The sequence below is a fragment of the Cynocephalus volans genome, chromosome 10, assembly GCF_027409185.1.
Source record: "Cynocephalus volans isolate mCynVol1 chromosome 10, mCynVol1.pri, whole genome shotgun sequence".
NCBI classification, from domain to species: Eukaryota; Metazoa; Chordata; class Mammalia; order Dermoptera; family Cynocephalidae; genus Cynocephalus; species Cynocephalus volans.
Window position 1 is genome coordinate 24,970,427 of NC_084469.1, and position 16,538 is coordinate 24,986,964.

Sequence of the window (16,538 nt, forward strand, 5' to 3'; positions counted from 1 at the left end):
ATCTTTGTCATCAGTGCCGTCGCGCCAGTTCTCCAGCACCTGGGCGCAGGGGAGGTGGCCACATCGAGTTATAATCTGAAATGCCTTTTTTGTTCCCTTCGGTTCAGCCAGTTTAAATTCCATGCACTCTTTCAGCTGTGGACTAATATGTACTATACAATTCTCTACTTGCCCTTTTCAAAGGCATTTCGACTTATAAATGCCACGCTGGGGCATCCTGGCAGGAAAAACGCCACTGGGTTACAAGCACAGTCAGTAGACCCGTCCTCGGCGGTCCGGCCGCAGCCCCACCGGGTTACGGTCCTCTTCAGCCTCCGCGCTCTTCCTGGTTTCCCTCACACGTGCCCCCAGACAACGCCCGCGTGCGCCCCGCCCCGGCCGTCACGTTCCGTACGTCGGAGGGCGCGGCCGTGGTCTCTGACGTCATTAACCACGCCCCCGACGCCCCGATATTATCCAGGCAGTCCGCCATTTTGCCTCCAGTGTCTCGTTTGCCGTTGAGTGTGTTGGGCGGGTTGTCTTGGTCCGTAGGCGGGAGGCAGGGCGTAAGTCTATTGTCTGTGTTTGACACTCTAGTTTGGTTCGAGGCCTGCCGGAGCTGTCCCGGGGCCGTCAACAGAAGCCGCAGCTACCGCCCCCGCCCCTCCCCTTCCCTCCGTCCCCGGGCGGAAACGAGCCGGTGTCACGCCCCTCAGCACTCCCCGTTCCCTTCTCTGTCGTTGCGTCCGCATCGTGTCCCCGGAATCAGACGGTGACCCATAGATGGCCAGCTTTCCCCCGAGGGTCAACGAGAAAGAGATCGGTGAGGAATGGGGCTGTGGGTGAGCGCGCGGGGGCTGAGGAGAGGCAGGGACTCCCCGGAGGAGGTTTGGGAGGAAGCGTCTCTTGAGTCGGAGGGAAGAGCTCGAGGGAGACGGGGCCGAGCCCTTGAGCGAAGAGGAGGAAGCGGCCCCGCGGGTGGGTGTCTGCGGCGGGGAGCGGTGGTGAGGGGCCGACGTTGGTGCCGCGTCCACTGTGCGCCTGGCACGCAGGGGCGAGCCCGGGGCCGACCCGGACGGTCTCCCGGTTACTGTATGGCCGGGGCGAGCACTCGGCCCCCAACCCCCCACCACGCCCGGGCCGCGGTTTCTTCACTAGAGGTCGTCGCAGGGCCCTTATCCTGGGATTCTCTTGGCTCAGGGCTTGCTTGGGCGTAGGGTGGGCAGGGAAGGGTTATTCCCAGGGGTTACTGGCAAGTCTCGGGGGCTCTAAGTTAAGTTTAAAATGGGAAAAGTAAACTTGTGTGTTCTGAGCTGCAGTAAAAAGAGAGGGTCCTCATGGATACCAGCCACTTCTAAATGAGAAATGTGCCAGCAGCCTGGACAAAGTAATTTGAAAAATGGTATGGCTTTAAGCAAGGCAGCGATCCAGGGAGGAGACTTTCAGAATTATCTTTCAGACACATGGGAGGAACAGAGTGGTTGGGTGGAGTGACAGAAGAGCAAACTCTGGAAAGGCTTTTCTGGCTTAGTGGCTAGCCTGGCCACGCTGAAAACAGGGTGATCAGCGTCGAAGGTTGTGCGTCCAGACCTACTCAGTGGCTCAGTTGAAAGAGCCTCACATTATTTAAATCCTCTCTTAAAGTAAAATAACCGGAACAGCTTTGGGGAATGTTGAGGTGCTGTGCACTGATTGATATGCTTCGAAAGCACTGATCTTTACGGTATTAAATAAAAATTGGCAGTGGCCGCTGAGCACAGAGCCCTTTGCATTTTCCTGCTCTTGAAGTAAATGTATGCCTTAACTAAATAGATAGAGGAGGTATTTCTAGAGAAGGGGAGAAGCTGAAGTAGCCAAAACGCCCTATAATCCTGTATGTGGGTGAATTTTTATATCTAGAAACAGCTCTTAGGATTCTGGACTTTTGTTCTCTTAGGGGGATATGGTTGAATGGCTGATTAGGAGGGGACTTTAACCCTGGTTTTAATAACTCTTTTAAAGATAGAGAGAACACAAAATTCGTATCCAGTTTTTAACTGTTTCTCTTTTTTTGAAGTATTTGGATACAGGGTTAAACATTTATTTTTCTTTATAGTTTTGTATCTGTAAGGACTTAACTTTTTCACTTTTCTCGGGTGTTAATTTTTGCCAGGCCAAGTTTGGTTTCTCAAGTACATACTGAGAATAGAGGCAAGATTCCATGAATGATTAAAGACTTCCGTAAGACAGGGAGTTGCTGCCTTGAGCTCCTGCCCTCTTTCAAAAGGCACTGCCACAGATCATCCCTTTCTGGTTATGAAATTGCAGGGTAGAATGTGATGAAGGAGCTAAATCTAGTTTGCTTGGTTCAGCAGTGACTCAGATGATGTTTTACTACTGTACAGATATTAATAATGTAGTGTTGTATCTTGTGGCTGATTTCCCTTGGCAGGCAGCTTTTTCCTTATACAAAGTCATTAAATCATACATTTCTTAGGGTGTTAACATTAAACAGTTGCAGGTAATGTAATAAAAGTTGAACTTAGAACTTTTTTTTTTTTCGAAGTGCTTTTATGATGCCAGGTTTATAATATTGTACCAAGAAGCATTTATGTAAAGTGCTTAAATCATTCTGTTAAAGTGCAAAACTCATTTGATATGCCTGTTAACCAGCAGGGAAACACAGTCAGGGCAGTTATTAGTAAAATACTTGTGACAGTGTAATGTATAGGCAGTTTTTTTATAATGATCCCATTTCTTGAATTTCTATATATTCGAAAATAGATTAGGTTATTATTTCATGGTCTTTGCTATTTGGACCAGTTTTGTAGTAGTTAATTTATTACCACTCTTTATACAAGAGGAATTTCATGATTGTGGCCAAGGTTAAAAGAAGAGTAATGCAAAGTAACCTTAAAATAAAGACTAAAAAAATATCTTCTATGGGAAATTTAGTCTTGCCTATGTTGCTAAGGGAGAGCTAGTCTAATTTACCAGATGTTTTTGAAGTTGAATGCAAGGTCTGTTCCTTGTATACTAGTTAATATAAGTTATTCTCAGTTTAACTAGGGGCTTTCTCTTTTTAAGATAATGCTTGCCCTTTTCTTAGTTGAATTTTAAAACTCGCTTCCCATATTTGTGAGCTTGCCTTTTTTTTTTTTTAACCTAAAACTTAGGGGTTTTAAAAAACTCAAAAAGAAAGATTTTGGTAAGGGTTGCAAATTCAGAAGCCATGCATATAAAGAACCCTAGTGAAATGACCGTGTAAGACTGGTAGTCTTAAAAAATGTAAGGAAACCTGGAGCAGCATGCCCTTTCTGACATCATTTGTATATTTAAAAAACCATTCGACAGGCCTTCAGTTTGTGAATTTTGTATTAAGGAAGTTATGTAACTGCTAGTAAAGTTGATATCACCTTATACTCGTTTTTTTTGTTGTTGTTTGTTTTTGTTTTTTTGTGGCTGGCTGGTATGAGGATCCAAACCCATGACCTTGGTGTTGTGGGTGTGCTCTAAACAACTGAGCTAACTGGTCAGCCCCTCCTTATGCTGTTTCAATACTATTGGGGTGGGTGGGGGTCTTTGTCACTTTGAAACCACACCTGAAGTATTGTGTTTAGTGATGAGGGCCTCTGCTATTTGGAATTTATCCAGAAAAGTATGGTGAAGTTAAGATGGGGGATGGACTTAAAACCATGTAACCTAAGGAATGATTGAAAGAATTAGAGATATTGTAGCCTGGCCAAAAGATTCAGTTGCTGATGTCATGGTTGTCTTCAGTATACAGTATATGGATGTAATATGAGAGCAGGCTTAGGTTTATTCTCTTAGGTCATAATCAGGACTAAGTGAGTGGAGTGGTAGGAGAGTGATTTTGAGTGATTAAAAGGAAAAATTTCTGATCATCTCAGCTATACCAAAATAGAATAAGCCTTATTAGGTATTCTTCTTAATGAATATCATCGAAAAATTGTTCTCAAGGGTCTTGTTTTTGTTTTTTAAATAATACTTGTTAATGTATTTAATTGAGCAAGGAACATGTTCAAATCACTTAAGAATGGGAGCTTATACATGTGCTTTCATATTCATTCAATAAATATTTACTGAGCACCTGTCATATGCCTGGTGTTACTAGCTATTGATGGAGCGCACATTCAGACTGCAACTGTCACTGAATGGAGTACATCTTGGGGGTTTGTGTGTATATAATTAAAGTTTAGTTGTTGGAAAAGAAAATTTAAGCCAAAAACACATTATCATACACTGTGGAGTTGACTAGACAACCAACCACAAAATGGATGATAGGGAAGCTAAACTGGCAATAACTTAAAAAAGGAAAAATAGCAAAACTTGAAATCAAGATTAACCGAAGACAGTATTGTTGATACCTTGATAAAGAAGATCCTTTCCCCAAGTTGAGGAAATTCCGGTTGTTTGCATGTGCACATTGCAGTAGGAGATTGTTGGTTATACTTTTTGTTAAATATGGAAGTAATATTCTCCATATACTCTGATAATACACCAATTTTTGTTATGAATGAAATATTTAAGTAACTTTACATTAAAAATGTATGAAATTGTTTCTTTTTTTGTATTTCTATTTTTGGGTCAGTTTGTGGCCCATTAGGAAGACTCTTGAGGGCCACTGTTTGAGAATCACAAATGCACTGGTTGGGAGGTTGGACAAGACAACCTTTAATTCTCTTCTAGTTCTGAGGGGTTTGTGGTTTTTTTTTTTTTGTGACCTAGGCCTGCAAAAGATAAGATATTCATGTTTGAATCAACCATTTTATAGTGCTTTCCTTTTAATAATTGTGTAATATTATATTTTATAGTGGTTTATGGTTTTTGTAAGCTAAACTTAAATTAGGAAGATACTTTTCTTGCAAAGTAACTTTAGTCTCTTGCATTTTAAGTATTAGTAATTTCGTGAAAACATAATGCAGTACAAAAGTTGGGACCAATAGTTGCTAAGCCCTAATTGGTCATTATGTTATTATTACTTGACTGATATTTTAATTGAAACTTTCTTAAACTTTTGCATTGGGAGATTTTAGAAAATCACTTTACCAAAACTTGAAGATAGTTATTATCCTTGTGGGGTCTTCATACTGCATCTCTCTCCTTAGAGGGTGGGAAGCAGCACTCATTATATATCCTGTCTGCAAAGAAAAGGGAAAAATTCAATCCCAAAGTAATATGGAGGCAGTCTCAAATTCATTGTTGGTAATATATGATATCCTGTATTTTTATTTTTCCTTTTAGTGAGAGCACGTACTATAGGTGAACTTTTAGCTCCAGCAGCTCCTTTTGACAAGAAATGTGGTCATGAAAATTGGACTGTTGCTTTTGCTCCAGATGGTTCATATTTTGCTTGGTCACAAGGACATCGTACAGTAAAGCTTGTTCCGTGGTCCCAGTGCCTTAAGAACTTGTAAGACTCTCTTTTCTTTTTTATATTTTGTTGTGGAATTTGCCATTTTCTCTGTGTGGGGTAATAAAAACATTTTTATATTTAAGCTTTTCCTTTATAGATAGTGTTGTATGTATGTTTTATCTTTTCAGATTTTGTTTTTTGGCAGCTGGCCAGTGCAGATAAATATGTTTTAATCATAGGCAGAATATTTATTGGAAAACTTGTGTTTAGAATTGTCTGTCCTTATTTATATGTCACAGGATTTTTCTCAAATATTTATGTTTATAAGTTTTTCTGTGTATTAAATGGAAGATTAATTGTGCCTTGTTAGTGTATATATTGTGTTGTGTCATTTTTATGATCTCTTTGCTTGGTGTTCGTTGAGTCTGAATATTTTCTGAAAATATTTCTAAAATGTATCTTATACTAAATTTAATCTTTCCCTGCTTTTTGTCTAGTAGTCCCCAGAATAAATAATAATTCAATTTCAATCTGACTTTTTCCCCTCAGTCTCTTGCATGGCACTAAAAACGTTACCAATTCAAACAGTTCAAGATTGTCAAGACAAAATAGTGATGGTGGTCAGAAAAATAAGCCTCGTGAACATATTATAGACTGTGGCGATATAGTCTGGAGTCTTGCTTTTGGATCTTCAGTTCCAGAAAAACAGAGTCGCTGTGTAAACATAGAATGGCATCGATTCAAATTTGGACAAGATCAGCTACTCCTTGCCACAGGGTTAAACAATGGGCGTATCAAAATATGGGATGTATATACAGGTATGGATTCATGGTGGGTGGGTGGGTGGGTGTGTGTGTGTGTGTGTGTGTAGGTATGGATTCATGGTGTGTGTGTGTGTGTGTGTGTGTGTGTGTGTGTGTGTGTGTGTGTGCAGGTATGGATTCATGGTGTGTGTGTGTGTCTGTCTTTATAGTTGACCCAAATATTATCTTCCTCAGCTCTTGGATTTAATTTAGGGAAACTGTAATACAGAGTTCACAATGCTTGATCACTCTTCAGAGAATATTGTAGGAGGAAGGGCATGTCTAGGGAATGTTTTAGTTAATTATCACTTATGAACTAGTAATTTAGTTTATGACTCAAATAGCAAGGTGTATTCTTACATACTTTTTCAGTGATTGATAGCTTAGAGGCTTTCAAGGCAAATCAGGTTTTTAATAATCATTATCTAGCCTTTGGGAGATTTTAGTAACAGTTTATCTAAAGCCTAACTAGATAGGTTGAGAATTTAAATTCTTTGAGCAGTTAAAAATAAATGTGTTGTTCACTGCCTAAAACAGTGTCTGCATATATTATGTACTCAAAAATGTAAAGGATTTTTTAAAATGAGCATTAAAACAATCTGTATATCAGAACACAGCAAGTGATACAAACATTGGGGCCGGCCCGTGGCTCACTCAGGAGAGTGCGGTGCTGATAACACCAAGGCCCCGGGTTCGGATCCCATATACAGATGGCCGGTTCGCTCACTGGCTGAGCGTGGTGCTGACGACACCAAGTCAAGGGTTAAGATCCCCTTACCGGTCATCTTTTAAAAAAAAAAAAAAAAAAAAAAAAAGATACAAACATTGAATGGGGATAGTCAAAATTTGATTGGGTTATTGAAAAAAATTTAAGGTAAACACAGATTTTCCTAGAAAACAAAACTTTTAGTATTAGATAAATAAAGTACATTTTTCCTACTGGATTATGTACAAAAATTAAGGTTATTGTGGGATAGTTTGGGGGGTTTGACAGTCCATTAGTAACTCAAGGCCAAAGAAATACAAGCAGAGGAATGATTTGATTTTACATTTTAAAATTGTGCTGTTTAGGGCCAGCCTGTGGCTCACTCAGGAGAGTGCGGTGCTGATAACACCAGGGCCGCGGGTTCGGATCCTATATAGGGATGGCCGTTGGCTCACTGGCTGAGCGTGGTGCAGACAACACCAAGCCAAGGGTTAAGATCCCCTTACTGGTCATCTTTAAAAAAATAAAATAAAATAATTGTGCTGTTTATTAAAGACTTAGAAAATGATAATAATGTAGGTACTGTTCTTTTTCTTTTGTTGGCTGTCTGGTACAGGGATCAAACCCTTGGGCCCACGGTGTTATCAGCATTATGCTCTAACCACCTGAGCTAACCGGCTAGCCCTGCAGGGGTTTTTCTTGATATGAGATTAACTCGACCTAGGAGTTTGTTTACATCTTAGAAATTCCTTTTTAATTTCTAATAAACTTCGGTTTTGCTATCTTGGAAGGAATCTATTTTAAAATAATGTAAACAGTGAATCTTTAAAGGTAACAATAATAGCAGTAATAAGTAAGGAATTTCATACTTGGTAAACTAAGGAGGTGCCCAAGAATTTCTATTCTTTTTTTAAATGGTGAGCAACCCTATTTTTCAAAAGTATAAGCTGATAAAAAGTACTAATGTTGTCTTTTTTTTTTTTTTCCTCCCATCACATTAGGAAAACTCCTCCTTAACTTGGTAGATCATACTGAAGTGGTCAGAGATTTAACTTTTGCTCCAGATGGGAGCTTGATCCTAGTGTCAGCTTCAAGAGACAAAACTCTCAGAGTGTGGGACCTGAAAGATGATGGTAGGTCTTTTTCAAGGCTATGCAAAAGGATTAATTTCTTGATATTACCATTGAGGGGTATTTGGGAGCATCCGGGGCATTTAACTTTAAAAATGGCATATGATCAAAGTTTCCTTTTCCCTGCTTAATCCTTTTGTCCCTTTCCCTTTATAGGTCAAACAAAAACCCAAATGTCATCTAGAATAGGAACCAGCAGTTACTGTCAGCAATTTGATATTATTCAGAAACTAACCACACAGATCTGTATCAATTATTTGAAGACAAAATCTGGATCAGTTTTAGGGTTGTATATGAACCGGTCTGTGTTAGTTTTCTTTATTTTAGGGAGGGTTATTAACTTCCTGCATTTGCTTAGTGAAAATTTAAGTAGGTCTGGAAGTAACAAGCAGATATAATTTAATAATCTAATAAAGTTTAGATTAAAACATGATTTGCATATCATAATTTATAACGTGTAAATGCTAATAAGCATAACAAGTTGGATAAGTTAAGGAAGAAATTCCTTTAAAAAAGTAAAGATTTACCCTCCAATGTAATAGAAAGGTATGTCAGTGTCATGTACTCAACTTTTTCTGAAACTTATTACAAAGTTGTGGAGAGGCTACCTTGTTGGAGAGCACCAGAGATGAGCATTTCTTCTCCCTTTTTATCCCCTAATGAAAGAGTTACATTTTTAACTAAAACCTGATATTTAAAGATCTGTTGGTGTGCTGACAACCTGAAGCTGAAGGTAATATAGCTTATATTGAATATAGTAGGAAGCAAAACGCTCAGATTTGGGGGCGTTTTAAGCTGATAGATAGTAACCATTGCTTAATAAAATAATATGCTAACAAACCATGAGGTGTACCTCCTCTGCATCTTATCAGTTCTCTGCTTAGCTGTGGGGGACAAAGGGATCCCAGTAGTTAAAATAATTTGATAATTAATTTTAATTTTTTTTCGGCCATTTTTAATAACTTTAACAGTAATAGATATTACTCAATTCATTTCCACTTTTTATAAAAATACTTAAACATATACTTGTACATATTTGTGAGGTACAGTATGTTGTTTCAATACATGCATATGCTATACAATGATTCACTTAGGGTAGACAGCGTAATTTTGTACCCATTAGTCCATGACTTTTCCTCCTCTGCCCCTCCCCCCTTAATTTTCTTTTGTATGTCAGATGGTGCTTGCTTATCTCAACATATTTTCAGTTATCTGCATATGTTTTAAGAATGTAGGCTCAGAAAAATGTAAGCTCCAAGAGAGTAGGGACTTTGTCTTACTCACAGCTGTATCCTCAGTGCCTGGCATAGTGCCTAGCATGTAGTCAGCACTGAGTAAATATTTATAAAACTAAGAGTTAAATATACTTAAACATAGTTGTGTGCTGTGAGTATCATACACAAGGACTTGGAGTGGAATGTAGGTAATCAAAAAGGAAGAAGAATGAAAAGGCATTTTGAAGATGTCCAACAAGTCTCTTAACCTTGCTGTGGTTCAGTTTTTTCATTTGTAGAATAAGGGAATTGGACTAAAAGAATTATTATCTTTTTTAATTGAAACATAATTGACTGTATATATCTGTGAGGTGTGGTGTTGAATATCCATATATTCAGCATTACACAATGTAATCACTTTTTGTGGCCCTTTACCAATTTATTGCTATTCTCCCCCTCCCCCTTTCCCACCTCGGGTGGCTCAGGACTAAAAGAATTCATAAAGATGTTAAGTATTGTAGGTTTATGGATCATGCTGCTTCTGCCTTAGTATCATAATATAAACAAATGGGCATAATTATGTTTTAGTAAAATTTTATTTACAAAAATAAGCAGCTGGTGTATATTGCCAACCCTTCTTATAGATTAACTGCTTTCAGCTGTAAAAGTTTGTGATCCCGTGATTTATTGCCCTTTTTAAGTACTACTTATTTGAAATGGACTCTTGTGTTAACACAGATATTGCTTTATGTTTAGGGAACATGATGAAAGTATTGAGGGGGCATCAGAACTGGGTGTATAGCTGTGCGTTCTCTCCTGACTCTTCTATGCTGTGTTCAGTTGGAGCCAATAAAGCAGTATGTGTCAAAGTTCTTGTACATTTATTGTGAATTGGATTATAATGTGTGAATAATCATTTTAAATCTAAGTAATTACGTCTGTGCTCGGTGTCATGAACATCTTAAATGTTTTATTTCATGATGGGGAAGAATTTGCATGAAGCAAATTAAATAAATAGTTATTGATTGTGAAGTGAGAGGTTGGATTGCTTTTATATTCATAAAATGAGGGGTGTGTTAAATTTATTTTTTGTAAGATCTAGGAAATTTTATGTGCTATAGAAAAGATCTAGTCCATATGTTAAGACTTCCCTTGCTAATTATTTTCTTTGTTGTTCTATTTTTTTTGTCCAGTTTGCTGTTTTTAAAGTTTTGAGTCCCAGCTGGTCCTGGACATTTAACTGAAAAAAAGTAACTTAAAAACTGAATAAGAATAAAAATAGCATTCATGTATGTCCTAGAATGAATTGTAGGTGAACTCTGATATTATCTGTCTCACATAGCATTCCTAAAGACAGCTTAAGTAAAATGACTCTTAAGAGGGGTATGCTTATTGATGAACTCTCTTTCAGTTGTTTACCAGCTCTGAGTTAGTATAGTTAAAGGGACCTTAATAGCTTCGGGTATTTATGGAATGATTGAAGTCCAAATACATTTGATGAACACAATACACTTTGAATTAAGGGGGTGTGGGAGGCGAGTTAAAATGATTTTATTTAGCCAAGAAGTATGTTAAAATGATAGTTGCTAATGTTGGGAGTTTAGAACAGTTTAGTTCTTTAACAATCATAAGAAGAACAAAGCTAGATGTTGACATTGCTATTTTAGGCTGTGTGTTTTCCATATGCTTCTTGCTTTCCCTGTCACAGGTGGTGGCAGCAATATTGGTGTGATTGAGGTTATGCTGGCACCACTCGCACACAGGCGCACAATGGTGTTAGCTGGGCAGAAAGAGTGGCATCTCTGGCTACCGGGCTGGGGGCGACCTTTACCGTAGGATGAAGTAACCTTGCATTCGGCTGCAAGGTGTACTGTACGTACACAGGTGCTGGTCGATGTCCACTTTCTGCTTTTCTTTCTTTCTTTTTTTCTTTTTTAAAATAATTTCCCCCACGGTGAAATCCACTGACTCCTCCTAGTAAATTGATCTTCCAGTTTGATGGAATTGGGAGTCTAACAAGTGAAACCAATTTAATGTAAAGTAATTGGCTTGCAAATGGTTTCTCTGTGTTGTTTTTTGAAATTCTTTGGACATACCTTAAGTCTTTGATCCAGTTTAAAATTTGTACTTCCTTTCCTTTGGAAATAATATATTGTGTCTGTGCAGAAAAAAAGTAGCGAAAAGGATTGCTTTACTCCAAGAGGAGGAGAGATTATCTTATTAGGATTATTACAAACCTTCAAGCTTACATTTAATATAATAGAGTGAAGTAAACCTTAGAATCCTACTTAGAGCTATTCTGCACAGTCTAACTACTGATCTTTAGAATCTAAAACTATGTGAACTTGTTCTCAAGTAATTTAACTGTTTTATACTTAAAATGACTAATGATTGTGATCAGTTTGGGAAAAATAAGATTGGTAAATCTTGATTCACAGAAATGTTGTAATTGTATTATTTCTATAAAATAGCATTTTCATTTTGTAATGTGATTTAACATCCTTGTTGTTTGCCAAAGAAATTTCATTTGGCTGTGAAAATTCTCTTTGCTTGCAGTATCTGTTTCTCTTCCTAGGCTCACGTTGGTGACCCAAGCCTATTGTAAACAAGTGATTATCTCAAAGGGAGATGCCAATGGAGTAACAATTTGTTAACCTTACGTTTTCTGTCTGTATATTTTTTTAAAATTTGGTAGTTTATGGAAAAAAGAGAAAGGGGGTTTGTAGTACTTAACCCTATTTATTTCTGTATATTTTAGTTAATTAGTTTTTGGAATAAATGGATTTCAGTATAATTTTGTGGTTAAATTGCATTGCCTTTATTTTATGTTTAGTCTTATTTTTTAATTAACATTTAACAGAAACATTTGAAATAGAATTTGCATGTCTGCTTTAATTAACTTAAAGACTGATTTTAATCGACTGTGACACTGAGCATATTCTTTAAATTACTCGTAATTTGAGGGCCGGCCCGTGGCTCACTCGGTAGAGTGCGGTGCTGATAAATTACTCGTAATTTATATTGTTTAATTTAATATAATCTTAATTAAATTTAGCAGTTTTAGTTTAAGATGTGCCATTTTGTCCTCTGTGTATCTGAATGAAGCTATAACATTTGCCTTTTTATTGCAGGTTTTTCTTTGGAATATGGATAAATATACCATGATACGGAAACTAGAAGGACATCACCACGATGTTGTAGCTTGTGACTTTTCTCCTGATGGAGCATTACTGGCTACTGCATCTTACGATACTAGAGTATATATCTGGGATCCACATAATGGAGACATTCTGATGGAATTTGGGTAGGTATAGCATGAACTATTTTAGTCTATAGTTTATCTCCAAGACTTTTATAAGGTATGTGAATAATTAGAATAACTAACATGAAACCTAAAAATACAGTCTTTCATAATTTAAAATTTTGGTATTATTTAAGTGCTTGAATAATACAAAGCTTTAGATACAAATTCTTTTTTCATTTTTAAAATTAATTTATTTTTCTCTTACTCAAACTCCCGAGCCCCTCTCCTTCTCCTCCCTTCCCCCCCACCATCTCCAGTAACCATAGATTTCTTGTCTCCTTCTGAAGTAGATACAAATTCTTTTTTTAATTTTTTTTAATTTTTTAAATTTTTTTTTATTATTTTTTAATTTTTTTCCTTTTTTTTCGTGACCGGCACTCAGCCAGTGAGTGCCCCGGCCAGTCCTATATAGGATCTGAACCCACGGCAGGAGCGTCGCCGCGCTTCCGGCGCCGCAGTCTCCCGAGTGCGCCACGGGCTCGGCCCTGAAGTAGATACAAATTCTAAAAGTAAATTTGGCTTTCTTGGTACAGGTCTTGCTATTTAAGAGAACCCAACTCTCAGGGCCGGCCTGTGGCTCACTTGGGAGAGTGCGGTGCTGATAACACCAAGGCCACGTGTTCAGATCCTGTATAGGGATGGCCGGTTTGCTCACTGGCTGAGCGTGGTGCTGACAACACCAAGACAAGGGTTAAGATCCCCTTACCGGTCATCTTTTAAAAAATAAAAAAATAAGAGTACCCAACTCTCTGTAGAAGTCGTAATTATGTTTAGAGTTTTATGTTGAGGAAAAATAGTTAAAACCAATGTTAGACTTAGTGTCTTAAACCACATTGTTAAAAAGAGATTAGTCATTCTTTTTAGGTCTCTTTCATTTAATTTGGATATGTCAGCCCTACTCAGTCTTCTCAGTTGTATTCATTAAAGCTACTTTAAACTGTATTCAAAGACAGATGTACTTTGTACCTGGGTAGTTTTATTTCTTGAAGTGACCGATATCCATTGGAAACATGTATTTGACCTCAGGCACCTGTTTCCCCCACCTACACCAATATTTGCTGGAGGAGCAAATGACCGATGGGTACGATCTGTATCTTTTAGTCATGATGGACTGCATATTGCAAGCCTTGCTGATGACAAGTAAGTGTGTGAATTATAGCTTGACTTATGTATTATTACCTTTTAAAGATTTCCTTTTATCCTTCTACTTAATGAAAGCACTCTTAAGCCTTAAAGCCTTTCTGCACTTAGGGTTTTAATGTCTTTATCTAGACAAGATTTTGGGAGATGTTGGTGTGTCTTAATGTTGGTTTGGACAGTATCCCTGTAAATTAAAGATAATGTATACCTTTCCCTGTGTTTCTTGTCTCACTAGTTTAGGCAACTTTAGCCCAGCTCACAGATTTTTTTTAAGTAATGTAAAGTTTGAAGCAGAAGGAAATTTCTAAGTGAAATCAATAGTAAAAACAGTAATTTATATCGAATGCAAATGAGAGTATGAGATAAAATGTCACATGCATGAGATGTGCTGCTTATTGGTAAGAAGCATAAACTAGTTGTAGCCGTTCCATTGTCTCTCACTTTTATCATACAGTGTTCATGGATGTAGCATTGAGCAGTTTGTCACATCAGTTCATAAAGTGGCTCATCATCATCTTTCCAGAATGTTAGCAAACATATGGGAAGAGTTCTTTTTTATTTGCTGGCAACCGTTGTTTTCTTGTTCGCACAGATAGATTCTGAATATTAGTTCTCTGCTGTGTTTTCCTAGACACACACTAGCTAGGTGAAAAGGCTTTATAAATGTCTTAGAGAATTAAACAGATTGGATACTGATTGTGGTGTTAGTGTAAGAAAATAAGAGAAAGCTTCCAGTTGTGAACATTATAGAATACTGGGAAGGGAGCGCAGTTGTGCATTGTAGTCTGTTAAATGTGAGTTGTTCTGAATTATCAACTGATACAGACCATAAAGTATTTTATAAAGCAAGTTAAAATAATTGCCTGTTACAGTGATTTTTGTGTGTATAATTTGTGACTCAGAATAGAGACATTGCTTTTTGAATTTTAAAAGTTGCTTTTACCTTTAATTTCCTACTAGATATTCACTAGATAATTTATTTCTTTTCCAGAATGGTGAGGTTCTGGAGAATTGATGAGGATTATCCAGTACAAGTTGCACCTTTGAGCAATGGTCTTTGCTGTGCCTTTTCTACTGATGGCAGTGTTTTAGCTGCTGGGTAAATATATTCTTCTCTTTTCTTTATTTGAGGTGGCTTTTAGGCAAAGTAGTTTATTGTCAGTAAATCTCCCAGAAGTGCTCTTCATAATACTATTACCTTGTCACTGGTTAGCTCTCCTTATTTAGATTTTCATGTGAAGTTTGCGATTTTCATACACAGCCTTGAATGATAGTTGTTTGAGCTGTAGGGATGTTGAAATATATGTATTTTGGTGACTGAGCTTGTGCTTTTTTTTTTGTTTCTATTTAGGACACATGATGGAAGTGTGTATTTTTGGGCCACTCCAAAGCAAGTCCCTAGCCTTCAACATTTATGTCGCATGTCTATCCGAAGAGTGATGCCTACCCAAGAAGTCCAGGAGCTGCCGATTCCTTCCAAAGTTTTGGAATTTCTCTCTTATCATATTTAGAAGCCTTTGCCTTCCCTAGTAGTAGGGACTGACAGAATACACTTTACACAAACCTCAAGCTTTACTGACTTTAAGTATCTGTTTTTAAAGGTTTAGAAAATTTATTTAATTTGATACATTCTTCTACTGCATTTTGATTAGTTGAGCTTTTAAAATATTTATAGACTAGGAGAAATACTTCTGAACATATCATGTAAATTTTTTTAAAGATCTAACTGTGAAAACATACATGCATGTAAATATTTAGATATAAGCTGCTATGTTTTGAATGGACTCTCTTGCTTTTCTGATTTTTAGTTTGGACGTGTATATATTGCTTCGGTAGAGCCATAATATGTACCTTTGCTGTAAAGTGGAAGCATTTTTTTATTTTGGGACACTGACTTAGATGGTAAATATTGACTTAGGAAAGCTGAATTGCCTCATACAAAATGTATTTGTTTCTGGGGGGTTGGGGGGCCACGTGTCAAACTGATCTACAAGTGAAACACAAGTTTTTGTATAGGGAAAGGGTTTTGTTTTCCTTAGGAACGGCATCTGAGAGGTGGAATTTGAATTTGACGTTAAAAAAACAGCAGATCCATGATATAACTAGTAAAAGGGTGTGTGTCTCACACCCACCCCCCAATACCACTGTGGGCTATTTTGGAAAGCAGCTTGCTACTTTACCCCGTGGTATAAAGTATTATAAATTTTAGTCAATTCGAGAAATCCATCTACTGTATTATTACTGAATATTTTGTTTGTACTAAGGGACATTTAAGACTAAGGATTTTTTTTAAAAAAACATTTATTCTGTGTTTCTGCAGTGGATGATATTGGTGAATTGCCAAAGAGAAGCAATACAGTATATCTGCTTTTGCCTTCTGTTATTTATCTTACCTGCAGATATTAAGAATGTATGCATTATGTAAAATGCTTGATTATATATTTTTGTTGAGTTTTTTAATTAAAGACTTGTAAAAAACCAGTATATTGCAAGTGTTTCCTAAATATATTAGAAAGTTTAGTGCTTTTTGTCTATCTCCATCGTAAGAATGATGAAGAACCACAAGCAAATTAAGCAAAAAGGGTAATGAAGAAATAGCGCCAGACTCAGGCATTACTTTAGAGTTAATTCAGTGCTTCATGAATGCAATAACTTTTACACTGATTTATTCTGGGGAACATGTTATAGAACTGCTTATTTTACAAGCATAGGAAAGCTCTAGAACAAAGGAAAATTACTAAGCAAAAGAAAAATATGATCTTTTAGGGGAACTTGTTATGTGTTGAATGGACTCTTGCTTTTCTAATTTTTAGTTCTGACATGTATATATTGCTTCAGTAGAGCCACAGTATATATCTTTGCTGTAAAGTGGAAGCGTTTTTTTATTCTGGGACACTGATTTAGAT

The 16,538-nt window shown here is 37.4% G+C and overlaps 1 protein-coding gene across 3 annotated transcripts; it reads left to right on the top strand.

Moving 5' to 3' along the window:
- Positions 1 to 501: 501 nt before the first annotated feature.
- On the top strand, positions 502 to 16,113 carry WSB1 (WD repeat and SOCS box containing 1). 3 transcript variants are annotated; one of them, XM_063110212.1, is made up of 9 exons: positions 502 to 802; positions 5,224 to 5,392; positions 5,885 to 6,153; positions 7,846 to 7,977; positions 9,945 to 10,045; positions 12,320 to 12,492; positions 13,519 to 13,632; positions 14,624 to 14,731; positions 14,984 to 16,113. In XM_063110212.1, exons 1-9 carry the CDS (start codon positions 763 to 765, stop codon positions 15,141 to 15,143), a joined length of 1,266 nt encoding a protein of 421 aa, XP_062966282.1. In that variant the 5' UTR covers positions 502 to 762; the 3' UTR covers positions 15,144 to 16,113. The 3 variants fall into 3 exon arrangements, 2 of the variants coding, with proteins under 2 accessions (XP_062966282.1, XP_062966284.1); XR_010024591.1 differs by lacking the exons at positions 12,320 to 12,492; positions 13,519 to 13,632; positions 14,624 to 14,731; positions 14,984 to 16,113 and adding exons at positions 10,897 to 11,072; positions 11,764 to 11,906; XM_063110214.1 differs by lacking the exons at positions 12,320 to 12,492; positions 13,519 to 13,632; positions 14,624 to 14,731; positions 14,984 to 16,113 and adding an exon at positions 10,897 to 11,906.
- The last annotated feature ends 425 nt before the right edge of the window (positions 16,114 to 16,538 follow it).

What these genes read in the sequence shown, in the direction of transcription:
- WSB1 (XM_063110212.1), top strand. Translation starts at nt 763, where the DNA reads ATGGCCAGCTTTCCCCCGAGGGTCAACGAGAAAGAGATCG. An exon ending in CAGTTGGAGCCAATAAAGCA is followed by an intron (nt 10,046 to 12,319) that starts GTATGTGTCAAA and finishes TTTTTATTGCAG; the next exon opens with GTTTTTCTTTGGAATATGGA. An exon ending in GACATTCTGATGGAATTTGG is followed by an intron (nt 12,493 to 13,518) that starts GTAGGTATAGCA and finishes ATTTGACCTCAG; the next exon opens with GCACCTGTTTCCCCCACCTA.